This window comes from Bos taurus, chromosome 24, assembly GCF_002263795.3.
Source record: "Bos taurus isolate L1 Dominette 01449 registration number 42190680 breed Hereford chromosome 24, ARS-UCD2.0, whole genome shotgun sequence".
NCBI lineage: Eukaryota > Metazoa > Chordata > Mammalia > Artiodactyla > Bovidae > Bos > Bos taurus.
In genome coordinates, this window is record NC_037351.1 from 14,307,913 (window position 1) to 14,323,181 (window position 15,269).

Below are 15,269 nucleotides of genomic sequence, written 5' to 3' on the forward strand. Positions count from 1 at the left end.
CTCTTCCTTCTCTTTCTGCCATAAGGGTGATGTCATCTGCATATCTGAGGTTACTGATATTTCTCCCAGCAACCTGGATTCAAACTTGTGATTCATCCAGCCCATTTTGCAAGATGTACTCTGCATATAAGTTAAATAAACAAGGTGACAACATACAGCCTTGTTGTACTCCTTTCCCAATTTTGAACTGTTGTTCCATATTGGGTTTTAACTGTTGCTTCTTGACCTGTATACAGATTTCTCAGGAGGCAGGTAAGTTGGTCTGGTTATACCCATCTTTTGAAGAAGTTTCCATAGTTTGTTGTGATCTACACAGTCAAAGGCTTTCATATACTCAGTGAAGCAGATGTTTTTCAGGAATTCCCTTGCTTTTTCTATGATCCAAACGATGTTTGCAATTTGACCCCAGGTTCCTCTGCATTTTCTAAACCCAGATTGTGTATCTGGAAGTTCTTGGTTCACGTACTATTGAAGCTTGAAGGATTTTGAGTATTACTTTGCTAGCGTGTGAAACGAGTGCAGTTGTATGGTAGTTTGAACACTCTTTGGCATTGCCCTTCTGTAGGACTGGAATGAAAACTAATCTTTTCCAGTCCTGTTATATGTTTTCAAATAACAAAGTATTTATTATACCAGCTAGATAGGTAGTATTTCTTCTGGAACATTTAAACTCTCTAGTCAAGTAGATCACTGTGTTCTTTCAATTAAAATGTTCATTCTTTTTGCAACTCAACTTGGACAAACAAGATTTTCAGAAATCAAGGCCTTAGTCTTGCTCATCTCGGACAACTTTATGGGATATCTTTGATTACCACATATACTCAAAAGCCTGGCATTTGTCAGAAGTCAACATACTGGTTACTCAGAGTGCCTGAAGAACTATGGACAGAGGTTTGCAACACTGTACATGAGGCAGTGACCAAAAGCAACCCAAAGAAAGAGAAATGCAAGAAGACAAAGTGATTGTCTGAGGAGGCCTTACAAATAGCTGAGAAGAGAAGAACAAAAAAAGCAAAGGAGAAAGGGAAAGATATACCCATCTGAACGCAGAGTTCCAGAGAATAGCAAGGAGAAATGAAAGAAAAAAAGTCGTAAGTGAGCAATGCAATGACACAGAGGAAAACAAAAAAAATGGGAAAGATTAGAGATCTCTTCAAGAAAACTTGAGATACTAAGTGAACATTTCATGCAAAGATGGGCACAATAAAGGACAGAAACAGCAAGGACCTAACAGAAGGAGAAGAGATTAAGGAGAAGTGGCAAGAATATGCAGACGAATTGTACAAAAAAAGTCTTAATGACCCAGATAACCACGATGATGTGATAACTCACCTAGAGCCAGACATCCTGGAATGTGATGTCAAGTGGGCTTTACGAAGCATTAATCTGAACAAAGCTAAAGGAAGTGATGGAATTCCAGCTTAGCTATTCAAAATTCTAAATTATGATGCTGTTAAAATGCTATAGTCAATATGTCAGCAAATTTGGAAAACTCAGCAGTGGCCACAGGGCTGGAAAAAGTCAGTTTTCATTCCAATCCCAAAGAAAGTCAATGGCTAAGAATGTTCAAGCCAACATAAAATTGCACTTATTTCACATGCTAGCAAAGAAATGCTCAATGTCCTTCAGACTAGGCTTCAACAGTGTGTGAACTGAGAGTTTCCAGAAGTACAAACTGGATTTAGAAAAGGCAGAGGAAACAGAGATCGAATTGTCAACAACCTTTGGATCATAAAGAAAGCAAGAGAGGTCCAGAAAAACATCTACTTCTGCTACACTGAGTACGCTAAAGCCTTTGACTGTGTGGATCACAACAAACTGTGGAAAGTTCTTCAAGAGATGGAAATACCAAACCACCTTAGTTGTCTCCTGAGGAACCCATATGCAAGTCAAAAAGCAACAGTGAGAACTGATCATGGGACAAGGGACTAGTCAAAATTGGGAAAGGAATGTACAAGGCTTCATATTGTCACCCTGCTTATTTAACTTATATGCAGAATACACCACGTGAAATGTTGGGCTGGATGAATCACAAGCTGGAATCAAGACTGCTGGGAGAAATACCAACAACCTCAGATATGCAGATGATGCCACTATAATGGCAAAAGTGAAGAAGAACTTAAGAGCCTCTTGATGAGGGTAAAGGAGGAGAGTGAAAAGGCTGGCTTAAAACTTAACATTCAAAAAATGAAGATCATGGCATCTGGTCCCATCACTTCATGGCAAATAGATGAGAAAACAATGGAAACAGTGACAGACTTTATCTCTTGGGCTCAAAAATCACTGCACATGGCGACTGCAGCCACAAAATGAAGACACTTCTCCTTGGAAGAAAAGTTATGACAAACATAGACAGCATATTAAAAAGACCTGTTGACACAGGTTTGTATTGTCAAAGCTATAGTTTTTCCAGCAGTCATGTATGGATGTGAGAGTTGCACCATAAAGACGGCTGAATGCCAAAGTAATGATGCTTTTGAAATGTGGTTCTAAATAAGACTCTTGAGAGTCCCTTGGACTGCAAGGAGATCAAACCAGCCAATCCTAAAGGAAATCAACCCTGAATATTCATTGGAAAGATGGATGCTGAAGCTCCAATACTTTGGCCAGCTGATAGGAAGAGCCGACTCACTGGAAAAGACCCTGATGCTGGGAAAGATTGAGTGCAGTTGTACAAGGGAGTGACAGAGGATGAGATGTTGGATGGCATCATCAACTCAATGGATATGAATTTGAGTAGACTCTGTGAGATAGTGAAGGACAGGGAAACCTGGTGTGCTGCAGTCCATTGGGTTGCAAAGAATCAGACATGAGTTAGTGACAGTACATTTTATAATTGTGATATAGAAAGATGAAATGAGACAGTAACACTCCCTCCATCACATGAAAATTCTTATCCATCTGCTCTGATGTCTCTGTAACAATATTATGAAATTAACATTTGACATGATGATCCAATGATGATCAGGGTGATCCTCAGTACACTGATTTTAGCATTATCTCCCTTATTCCTTTTTTACTTTCAGACACTGTGCAAGTAAAAGCTAGATAAGCATTATTTCCTTTTTTAAGTACATTAAGCATAGGTAGTGGGCAGCCAAGAGGATAAATTAATTGTCTGCTTAATGCATCTGAGTGCATTATCTTACCCAGAAGTGAAAATCTTTAACTCTCAGGTAGCAGCACAATAGGGAAAAACCAACTACGTACTTTTCAGGGATTCAAAATACCGTGAATTGGGAAGTCAGGGAGGCCTTGGACAAAAGTAAAATACATGCACTCATTGGACAGTATTTTGGACTACTTAATATTTTCTTTTTACTCTGATGACTGCACTTTTGCTATGCTTTGCTCCAGAAGTGGTCTGGACTCACTCCTTTCAAATGGACTTATTCTGTTTCACCAGGCAGCAGATCTCTGTGATCCCTAGAATTGGCAGTCTGTTTTCCTGCAGAAGAGCTGATGTAATCTGGAATGCTTGCTCCTTTGTTCTTGCTCCATTTATCTTCTCCCCATTCTTGAAGGTGCCCGCTCCAGGACACTTTCTGTGTCTATACTAACCTCTCACAGTGGCTCAGGTTCACACTGCACCACCTGCAATTGCATTTCACATGCATATTCTCATTTTTGGTTGTGCCAGAGAATCATTCATGCAGACTTCTTTTCTTTTTCTTTCTTTTAAATATTGAATCATTTACTTTCAACTTGACTCTTGTTTCCGAATTAGTTATGCAACTTTGCAAAAACAAAGAGACCATACCCAGAAATCATGCTGGTCCTCTGCATTTGTATAAAGTCCTATGGGTGATCCCGAGGCCTAATTATGGTTCAGAACTTTTGACTTACTATTTTGCATTTTTGCCTTATTTGAGTAAATCTTCTTTGTAACTAAATTACAAGGCACTGCAGTTTCACTAGAGTATTTCACCTTACAGCATCTGCACTGTCAATAGCATTGTGCATTGCTTTGATTAATTCACTTTGCAGAGATACTGGAAGAAGTCATGGCTCTGACCCCAGATACACTTCTCCAGGACAGTTACTAAACACATTTAATCATAAGGAACATGCAAAGACTCCCCCCCCCCCCCCCCCCCCACAGAACACACATGCTTCAAGAGCCCTGTTTATTTAGCCAAGAACAAAAGCCTGCTGGCAGTTTTAGACAATTTTTTTAGAATTCCGAATTAATTTGGACTTACCTACATCTAACCTGACTGTTATGAAATTTATTTAAGAAAACCGTGGTGCTCCAAAATCCCATCTGAATCTGAACAGACCAAAATGAAGCTTAAAGAAGCTAGTGTAGCCTATTCCTCAAGGGCCTGTGCCCCTCAGTGACCTGAAAAATATTAAAGGCAGGTCAGGGAAACCCTTCAGGCTTACCCCCACTTCATCTTCCCTTTCTGGGGCGTTTTCACAGAGCGGTTTTTGCACGGCGGTAGACCTTTGTGTAGCCTCTGTGAGCTCACTGACATGGGGAGTGGTGATGAGGATGCAGGCGCTTCTGGCGTAAGGGCAGGTGACCAGATAGCCTGATGTGCAGCCTCTTCAACAGCATATGCCACTTCTTGCTCGTAAAGAGGAGCCCTGATTGCCCTTACTCCTCTTGCATAGAAAACTGAACCCTGTATGTTCACAACGTTGCCTTGTGACGACGGTGCCCCCCGAAGAAGCCCACCCTCTGCACTCCCCCTCCTATTTTAGCTTGACTGTGGGGGGAATTATGTTGGGTCTCTAAAGGGCGCGTCTTCCATCGGGCTTTTAGGTCAGGGAGCCTGTTCTTCCAGCTGAGCTCCTTTTCGGCCTCTTTCCTTCCTCCCCTCCACAACTTTGAGGGGCGGCTGTTTTCACGTCTGCGCTTAGACTTGCGGAAGCAAACGCCAAAAGGAATTAACTGGAGTCGCTCTATTAATTTATGCTTCGACAGTAATGACCTTAAGACAGAGAGGAATCGTATATTAACTTGTTCCTAGGATATAGCACGGCTAAGTTAACGCGTTTAGGAGAATCGGCCCGGCCGGGCCCATTTGCGAGGGTAAGTGAGGCCGCGCGAGGCCGTGAGCGGAGTTCCTGCGCGTCCCGCTAGATGGCAGGGCGGCCTCGGCCACGGGTGGGCCGCGGCGGCCGCAGACGTTGTGTTTGCCACTCATTATTTGACACGCTCACAAATCGACCATTTTTCTCATGTTGTTCATTTGGAAATTGTATTTAAACTTATTTATTTACACGGGCGCATACATAGCCTGGATGCTTACAAATAAATAAGCCTACACCGGCCGAGGTAAAGGTGTGGAAGAAACAAGGCGTCCCCGCGCGCGGCCGCCGAGTGAGACATCCGCCGCGCCGCAGACGCCCGCCGCGCTCCGCACCAGCGCGCACGCCGCCATCCCGCCTCCTTGATGTCAGGAAGGGAGAGACGGCTGTGAAAGTCAAAGGGCATAATCCCTTCCAGGAGGGAAACTGTTTTTAACACATGGTTTGGTCAGTGAGGGGCGCTTAGGGGAGGGAAAAAAAAAAGGCAGAAAAATCAGCATCGTACATTCAAACCCTCCCCCGAAAGAAGATTAAAACCAGATTAGAAATTTGAATTTTATTCAAATCCTTTCTCCCCTTTCCTCTCCCTCCTTTCATCTCTCCTACCCTTTTTACTTTCCAGTCTCTCTTTGTCCCTGTTCCTATCAAGTCTCCCTCCTCTTTCCGCCTTTCTCCGCAGTCTGAATTTCCACATGTCCCTTCCCCATCCTTCATTCTCTCAGAATTTGATGCCGCTGAGCTGCCTCTGATCCCGCATCCCTTTATGTCGCCTTTTCCCGTTAATGAATTGTTAAATTTTCATAGGGAGCAGTGACTGTGCTCTTCTCTGCTCCTGGGCACTGCAGTTTGCAGGCTGCTTTCCTTCTGGGCAAGAATGCCACAGCTATGAGCCGTCTACTTCTTGTCTGCAAATAATTTTTCAGGGTTTAAACATTGCATATGCAGGAAGATCTTTCTTTCTTTTTTGTCTGTCTTCCTCCCTTCCTCCACCATCCAGGTTTAGTTTAGGTAGGGTTAGAATTTCAATTAATGAAAGGTACTGGAAAAGGAAGACTGACTTCCTTCCGTGGTGATGAAAACGGTTTTCTAAAATGCCTGGCTTTTGTGGCTTTCTGCAGTGGAAACATTTCAGGAAACTCATGCGTGCAGAGGGCCATTTGGCTGCATTTTCAGAGTGAGATTTTTGGAAACACCCTCTGCTGTCATTGCCTAGTGGGCAATCTTGTACCCTTAAATTATAACTTTTAATGTATTTTCTTTCCAGATTACACTGCATTAAGGTCATTGTTCAATTGTTCTATGTTCAATAACACACTCCTTTAGTTGTGTGTCCTTCTTCCTTTTTTGTTACAGGATGATTTATGATTAATGTGTGGGTAAGGAAAAATAGAACAAAAAGTAGTCAATAAATTTCAGTCTGATTAAGAAGTGATTTCTTTCCCCCTTAAAATCTACATGTAGGATATTTAGGGAATTATATGTGGTTCAATATAAAATGTACAAATATAGTTTTAACCCACTCTGATATTTTATACAGTGGTCTGTAGTCTAACCATGTACCTAACCATTTCATCCTCTGCTGCGCCGTTTTTCTTTTTCCTTTCATCTTTCCCAGTATCAGGGTCTTTCCGAACAAGTCAGCTCTTCGCATCAGGTGGCCAAAGTATTGGAACTTCAGCTTCAGAATCAATCCTGCCAATGAATGTCTTAGGCACTTGAAATTCTTAAGTTCTTTGAAATTTTATTACAGAAAGTTATGTTTAATTGGAGTTTTATGTTAAATATATTATATTTTTAATAATAGGAAAGCGATGTATAGTATGCAGAATACTGTCAGTTGTGAAGAAATATTGCTTAAACATACCATGAACATCCCATCCAACTTAAAGACGTTGGGTACCTCAGTACTTAATGCCCTCCCTTCCCTTTTACTTCCCCCACCTCTTTTTTTTTCCCATTATATCTTTCTTATATGTCATTGTGGTCATTAATGAGAAATTCATGTTAGCAGTGTATATAATAAAAAAAAAATGAAAGTAAACCACTTTCTTTTCATTTTAGCATTTTCTTCAAACTAGGGATGCTGACCATTTCAAAAACCTATAGATAGGTGCTGACATTTTATGTTTGTGCCCTTACCATAAACCTTAACCAAATCCTTTAGATTATTTCAGGAGAATCTTTCTTCTCAGCTAATCCTGGACACATTTAGAGATCTATGAAGAAATAAATTGTTCTCCTCCTGATCTACTGTGGCATACTTCCCGTTGTTAGGTGAATAATTGAGCAATTTATTTTAATCAGGAGCTCTTTGCAGAGGGGGTGCTGGAGAGGGTTAATTGCTAGGGTAAAACAACTACAGGAGTTCAGTTTACTGGGGTGCTAATTGGGTAACAGGTGAGCATAAATAGTGTGGAGAAGCAGGAAATTAGAACATGGGAGGGACAATGTAGATTTTAAGCTCCACAGCCCTGTAAATGTACTTAAGTCATCAGTGCTGCAAACTGAGTAGTAAAGTGTTTTCCCTTCAGACATTTCAGCCTGCAGCGCTATCAATGGGATTGGCTTGGGAGAGAAAGGGAGATGGATTTACTGTTGAGTAAATGACCTCGGCTGTAGCAAACAGTTTTCCTTTAGGCTTTCTGCATCGATGTTGTGTGTTGAGGAAAAAGGCAAGTGCTAGTGAAGCTGGGCTAATTCCTAGTTATGCTATGACCAGTGACTCTCTTGTAACTGTATGTGATATAGTTTGATTATTTTGTATTTAGTGTCATACTTTTGGACATCTATGAGGGATAAAGAGAGACTGTGTGTAGGGGATGCAGAATCATTAAAAGGTGATATAAATCTTGTGCTACAGGCCTGAGGGAAAGGGTCATATTTTAGAATAGAACAGAAATTTATTTTCTCCAATTCTGGAAACCAGAAGTCCAGAATAAGTATTACTGGAACAAAATCAATGTGTCAGTAGGTCTTGCGACCTCCAGCCCATAGTGGCTGCTAGCATTCCTTGGTTTATGGCCACCATCTTCAAATCTCTCTCTGCTTAGTCACTGAAGAGAGATGTGTGTGTCAAATTTTCATTTGCCTCCTTATAACATGTGATTGCGTTTAGGTCCCACCTGGATAATCCACAATACTTTCTCTATTGCAAGATCCTTAATCTACTCACATTTGTGATGACTTTACACATAACACTCATAGGTTCTATGATAAGATCTGCTATCTTGGGGGCATTCTTTAGCCTACCGTAGAGGTCTGTGAGTTACTATTGCTGCTGTTCAATATAAGCTTAATGAATTTGATGTAATTGCTCAGAAATATCCAATTTCTCAAACAGGTGCCTCCCCAGACTTGGAGACCCACCTGAACCATCCTCCAACCTAGCCTAAATGAGTGGAACAGACAGTTGGGGAGCTGCTGGAAACTCCTAGGCATTGGGGTAGTATTGGCCAAGAAAAATACAAAGCAATAGTATTTTTCACAAGCCCTTTTTTATCAGTAGCTTTAACTTAATTTCTCATAGTTCTCTTCATCTGGTCTTCCTAACAGTATTAATTAACTCATTAATTAATCCACCAGAAGGCATTTATCAAGCACGGACTGTGTACAAGGTATTGTGTAAACTGTGGAATACAGAAATGAGTTCGGGGCATCCAGAGGACTGCAGTAATCATAGTCCTTAGCTTATTGTTAACTTTTGTCAACAGTTAGCATAGGTTTCTTTCACCTCTCCCTCCTTCTCCTTCCTTGCTATGCTTCTTTCCCTAGGAAATACAAAAAAAAAAAAAAAAATTGCGTCTTGGAGGTCGTGAAGAGGACGTGACTGCCAGTTGACCACAGAGCTGAACCTGGGCAATCTCAGGCGTCTAGTTCCATCCCCCATCTTTGGAACGTATGCTTTGCCCACCGTTCCCACGTTAGGAGCCAGGTTCAGGAATGTAGCCTTGAGAGAAGAATGTGTTGCTGAGACTATCTGGACTGAATTTGTGACTGAACCTGGAAGGTAGAAGACAGAAACTTCTATCACTTTCTTCTTGATTCGCAGGTGTATCTTTTATCTTATAGAGCAGTGTTGTCTGATAGTGTGGCAACTAACTGCTTATGACTATTTGAATTTAAAATAACTAAAAATTAAAATTCAGTGCCTTGGTCACACTAGCTACATTTCAAATGCTCAATAGCCACGTGCTTCTCCATATAGCTACCAGAGACCATGCATAGACAATTTCCATTATCACAGAAAGTTGCATAGGATAGTGCTGTCCTAGAAATATTAGTTCCTTATTGGTTTTAGACATAGTTAATATTTTCTTCAAATCTGTCCTTTACATTTTCTATGATGAAGCAGATTAAAGAAAACTTCCCTTTCTTTGACATTCCCTTTAATGGGAAGTATAATCTATGTCTCCTCCCTTTGAATCTGGGACTCTTTTGAATAGTATAGAAGTGATGCTGTGCCAGCTTCTGGGTGAAAGACTTCATAAATTGGTAGGTTTGAAATCTGATTTCTCTGAAAACAACCAACGTAGGAGGCATGTAGAGGTGTTTTGTCAACAGTCCCAGCTGATCCCGGTTATCAGTTGTTTCTACTTACCCTAGACGTTTTAGTGGAGCTGTCTTGGATGAGTGCTTGGCTAAGAACTACCAAATGGGGTCAATCCATGAAATGTGGACTAGAAGAATAGTCCAGTTAAGCCCTTCTTGAATTCTAGACCCAGAAAGCTATGAAATAAAATAAAATGGAATTTTAAAAGACCGTTACATTTCAGGGTAATCTGTTATGCAGCAATAGGTAACCAGGTAGCCTTTTTATTAAACAGACAAAAAACTGATGTAAGCAATGCAGTTTAATATGCATACTATTGCATAACAGCTATGAATGATAGAGCCTTAGCAACAGTCAGGCTGGAGTTTATATTTTGACTCTGCCCCTTGAACAGGTTGATTGTACTGATTTCATTGTCTGCACTTATAAAAGAGAGAGACTAGTGCATTGCAACACTAATATAGAGACGAGGAAGCAATGAAACGGCAGATGCTAAGAAAGCCCTTGCACAGTGTTTGATTCATGAAGGAGATGCTCTAATTAAGAAATGTGTAAGATATAGATGTGGCGCAAAGGACAAATGATTGACCTACTTGGTCAAGTGAGATGGGGGCAGTTGTCAGGCAAGTATCCTCAGAATTAAAGGATTATCTGTGTATAGAGGTAATAAAAGAATTTTTCAGTCTAATTTAGAGGAGAAAAAGATATCTGAGGTAATGCAATTAGGGTGTGCTAAAGCAGGCTCAGTCATTTATATATTTGTTTAAAAATTTGTATATGCATATATTTGTATAATATATAGGTATATGTCTGTATAGATTTAATATGTCTGCATATATTCTTATATATCTATAAATATATGCATATGAAATAGATATAAATATTATTTATTATATTTCAATGAAGACAGGCCTAACTTAATATAGTCAAATTTATAATCTTTTTTTTTTAATAACTCTGTTTTGGGTGTGTTGTTTAACAAATACTACCCTACGTAGAAAACATAGGTACTTTCCTATAGCATCTTCTAAGATTTAGTTTTGCCACTTATATGTGTCTTTAACACATCTAGAAAAAATTTTGTTTATGAGGTAAGGTAGGAATTTGATTTCATGTGGGTAATCAATTATCGTAGAACAATATATTAAACAATTCATCCTTTCCTGCTGATTTGTAATGCCCTCTGTGTCAAGAATCAAATTTCCAAATAGGCATGGGTCTATTCTTTTCAGCACTTCTGTGTATTTATCAATACATTACTATCACATGGTCTAATTACTATAGAGATCACATCTTGATATTTGATAGGGCAAGCTTTCTTTCTTTCATCCATCTCATTCCTTCTTTCCTTCCTTTCTTTCTTAATTTTTTTAATTAAAATTTTATTTGTCAGAACAGTTTTAGGTTCACAGCAAAATTGAGGGATGGGAGAAGATGTCCTATATAAACCCTGCCCCCACACAAGCACATATGCTCAGTATTCTCCAATATCAACATTTTTTACTAGAATGATATATTTATTATAATTGATGAAATTAGAAGTAACTACATTTTTATTTTCACATTTTGAAGATTAGGTAACAATGTAGGAAAATAATCATGATATTATTAAATGAACAAAAATAAACACAAGATTTCCAAATTTCCAAATCTGCTAGAAATTGTAGATGTCTGTATCATTAAAAGAATGGAAGAAAATATCTCAAAATATTTACCATGATTGTTTCTGGGTAATAGGCCATTTTCTCAGTTATCTCCACACTTCTTTATATCCTACAAATGTTTTAAGAGTACAATTACTTTTACAATCTGAAAAGCCAGTAAAGCTCAACAGAAAGAGCATTCATTTTGAAAATATTTGTGTGCAAAGAAGTCTCAAGAAGGAGCTCTTTATTCTTTTTTTGCTTATTCAGAAGGAAGAAATGCTTGACAGTTCTTCCTTTTCCTCTCACTCTTTCCTCTTGCATCTGTCTCTGGGGGCCACCCTAGTGGGCACCTACATATCCATTATTTTCAATATAACTTAGCAGAAGGGTTATTGGGCTTCCTTGATAGCTCAGTTGGTAAAGAATCTGTCTGCAATCCAGGAGACCCCAGTTAGATTCCAGGGTAGGAAGATTTACTGGAGAAGAGATAGGCTAAGAATACTTGGGCTTCCGTTGTGGCTCAGCTGGTGAAGAATCCACCTGCGATGAGGGAGACCTGGTTTGATCCCTGGGTTGAGAAGATCCTCTGGAGAAGGGAAAGGCTACCCACTCCAGTATTCTGGCCTAGAGAATTCCATGGGCTGTATAGTCCATGGGATTGCAAAGAGTCGGACACGACTGAGAGACTTTCAGTTTCATTTAGTAGAAGGGACAGGTTGTTGCAGAAAATAATGTACTATCCAGCAAGTGGCTCTCCAGCTGTTCAAATCAGGTTTGAGTTCATACTCAGTTGGATGCAGACAGATGTTGTGGAATTCTCTGTCTTCAATCCCCTTCTGGTTTATGGAACCATCTCTGCCTAGGGGTTCACCTCTTATGCTCAGAGATCACCTTACTTTAGTTTGATATGTTCAGTTCAGTTCAGTTCAGTCGCTCAGTCATGTCTGACTGTGACGCCATGAATCGCAGCATGCCAGGCCTCCGTGTCCATCACCAACTCCCGGAGTTCACTCAGACTCATGTCCATCAAGTTGGTGATGCCATCCAGCCATCTCATCCTCTGTCGTCCCCTTCTCCTCCTGCCCCCAATCCCTCCCAGAATCAGAGTCTTTTCCAATGAGTCAACTCTTCGCATGAGGTGGCCAAAGTACTGGAGTTTCAGCTTGACATGTTGGGACTATTTAAAAAAAAAAGTTCCTAAATAATTCTATTTTCTTTTTTGTGTAGTCTCCAATGATGTTGACTTTTTATTCCTACAGAAATTGGTACTATTTTTTTACAGTCTGACTTCTAAGTGAGTTTCCACTCTTTCCCCTTGTTCTGAGCAGAAATGTCTGTGGTCGTGAGATCCAGAGGTCACCACATGTGTGTTGATGGCAATAGTGATCGGCCTGTCCTTTTAATCCCAATTAGTTGCCCCTGAACCCCATTCTTGAAGAGTCATACTGATCAAGGAATCTCTACCATCAAAACAACTCTAATCTTAGGTATTGGCTCACAGATGGAGATGACGATGCTGGGAGACAACTTTTGAAAGTCATCACTTCTTAGTTAGATTTGCATTTTGTCATAAAGTTCATCCTTAATGCTGAAATTCTTTATTTTGAAAAGGTCACTGAGGATTATTGTGCTTTGGAAAATGTCTAGAGGTTTCTGTGTAATGTTCATTCTTTGGCTCTCCTTTGACCATTTACTTGTCCATATTGCACTTTTCACACTTGGAAACAGATCTATATATTCATGGGCTATTGCAGTGTTGATGTTCCTCTGTTCACTATTTTTTTTTTTTTTTTTTACTTTCCATTTTTAAAATATAAGATCTTGTGACCATAGTATTGCATTCAAGGTTCTCAAAAACATGACACCATCCTTTAGTATCATTTCCCACTATACCTCAATTTCCTTAAACCCTCTGGCTCAATAATTTCTCAGACTCATTACCATTTTATAACAAGATCATGTATTTTTCAGTCCATGTTATTCTTAGTTCAAAAAAATCTTTCACCAAAGTTCAAGATCTTAGAAGCCTTTCTTGGCGGTGAGGAGAGAATTGCTGTGTTGACTTACGGTGATCGTCTTATACGCTATTCTGAGCCCGAGGCGGTTCGACTTTGAGCCGGCTCTTGTCCGTTAAGGGAACCAACTGAAGGATGCTTTTACTTCTCTGCAGTGTGTGCTGACCTGATCAGAGGCGCGAAGGAAAAGAATCTAAAAGTGAAAGGACCAGTTCGGATGCCTACCAAGACTCTGAGAATAACTACGAGGAAAACTCCTTGTGGTGAAGGTTCTAAGACTTGGGATCGATTCCAAATGAGGATCCACAAGCGACTCATTGACCTGCACAGTCCTTCTGAAATTGTCAAGCAGATCACTTCCATCAGTATTGAGCCGGGAGTCGAGGTGGAAGTCACCATTGCCGATGCCTAAATCAACCTTTTTAATAAATCGATAATCAGTTGTTAAAAAAAAAAAAAAAAAAGAAGCCTTTCTATTCCTCAACTGTGTCTCGAAGACATTCCTCTCTTTCAGCAGACCCCACCTTCCCTTGTACTACTGCTCCTGCACACATTTAGGAAGTATATGGGAAAAAAAGGAGAAACTTTTAGAAAAAAAACTTATTTTAGAAGCAATCTTCTTTCTTTCATTTTTTAAACCTTCATGTATATTGACAAGCCTATCAAGTTCTATATGGCAGGAAATGAATCAAACTACAAATATTGATCAAGAAACATGTTTGTTGCTGATCAGAGATACAATTGCTTGTAAAAATGTGCATTTTGGTCAATATTTATTCCTTCCTAAAACTACACAATTATGTTTTCTTCTCTTAAACTCAATTTGTCCAGTTTTATTCAATTTCTTGTACCCATGTATAATTTATTTATATGATTAGCTTGTCCTCTGTGGAAACTTAAAATGATATAACTTCCTTTGAACAACGTATCTGGAGCAGTTATGATGTGTTACCATCAGCTAAGGGAAATCTCTTGCTCATGAGTCACAAAAACAGATGTGAGCAAATAATCCCTTATTGTAATCAATTTTCGGAGAAGGCAATGGCAGCCCACTCCAGTACTCTTGCCTGGAAAATCCTGTGGATGGAGAAGTCTGGTGGCCTGCAGTCCATGGGATCGCTAAGAGTCGGACACGACTGAGCGACTTCCCTTTCACTTTTCACTTTCATGCATTGGAGAAGGAAATGGCAACCCACTGCAGTGTTCTTGCCTGGAGAATCCCAGGGACGGGGGAGCCTGTTGGGCTGCCATCTCTGAGGTCGCACAGAGTCGGACACAACTGAAGCGACTTAGCAGTAATCAATTTTCATAAGGTAGTTACAGCAAAGACAAGGGTGGCCAAACTTTATGCTAGTCCCATAACTAAATTTTCACAGTCTTAAATATAGTTAAGTCATTAAGTCTTATCTTCGGAAATAAGATAATAGTAGTTAGAGATCTTAAACTTTTGTTTATTACCTAAGACACATTAACAATCATTAACTGATTGTTACATTATATTAGCATTGTGAAATAATTTTATTTTTTCTTTTAAGTATATTAAAATTTGGTTTATAATGACTCCTATAATATATAGCAACTTACATATGGAGTACAACACTGTTAAGTGATTTATACCTGTACTTTGTAATGTCCTATAAGCCCCATGTGTTGTATAAAATTTTATAATAGTTCAATTCAGTTGCTCAGTCATGTCCGACTCTTTGAGATCCCGTCAACTGCAGCATGTTAGGCTTCCCTGTCCATCACCAATTCCCGGAGCTTGCTCAAGCTCATGTCCATCAAGTTGGTGATGCCATCCAACCATCTCATCCTCTGTCATCCTCTCCTCCTCCCGCCTTCAATCTTTCCGAACATCAGGGTCTTTTCCAATGAGTCAGTTCATTGCATCAGAAAGCCAAAGTATTGGAGCTTCAGCTTCAGCATCAGTAATTCCAATGAATATTCAGGACTGATTTCCTTTAGGATTGACTGGTTTGATCTCTTTGCAGTCCAAGGGACTCTCAAGAGTCTTCTCCAACA

The 15,269-nt window shown here is 39.8% G+C and overlaps 1 protein-coding gene and 1 non-coding gene across 2 annotated transcripts; both read left to right on the forward strand.

The window, feature by feature from the left end:
- Nucleotides 1-10,148: 10,148 nt before the first annotated feature.
- On the forward strand, nt 10,149-13,714 carry LOC112444152 (small ribosomal subunit protein uS10-like). The gene is made up of 2 exons (XM_059881000.1): nt 10,149-10,209; nt 13,349-13,714. The coding sequence occupies exons 1-2, from the start codon at nt 10,149-10,151 to the stop codon at nt 13,657-13,659; spliced, it is 372 nt and encodes a 123-aa protein (XP_059736983.1). The 3' UTR covers nt 13,660-13,714.
- LOC112444218 (small nucleolar RNA U54) lies at nt 13,266-13,332 on the forward strand. The gene has a single exon (XR_003032477.1). It is a non-coding gene; the product is annotated as a small nucleolar RNA U54 (small nucleolar RNA).
- Nucleotides 13,715-15,269: the final 1,555 nt, after the last annotated feature.

Coding starts and splice junctions, on each gene's coding strand:
- LOC112444152 (XM_059881000.1), top strand. CDS start 10,149: ATGTGGCGCAAAGGACAAATGATTGACCTACTTGGTCAAGTGAGATGG. Junction 10,210..13,348: donor GAGATGGGGGCAGTTGTCAG/GCAAGTATCCTC, acceptor TTCGACTTTGAG/CCGGCTCTTGTCCGTTAAGG.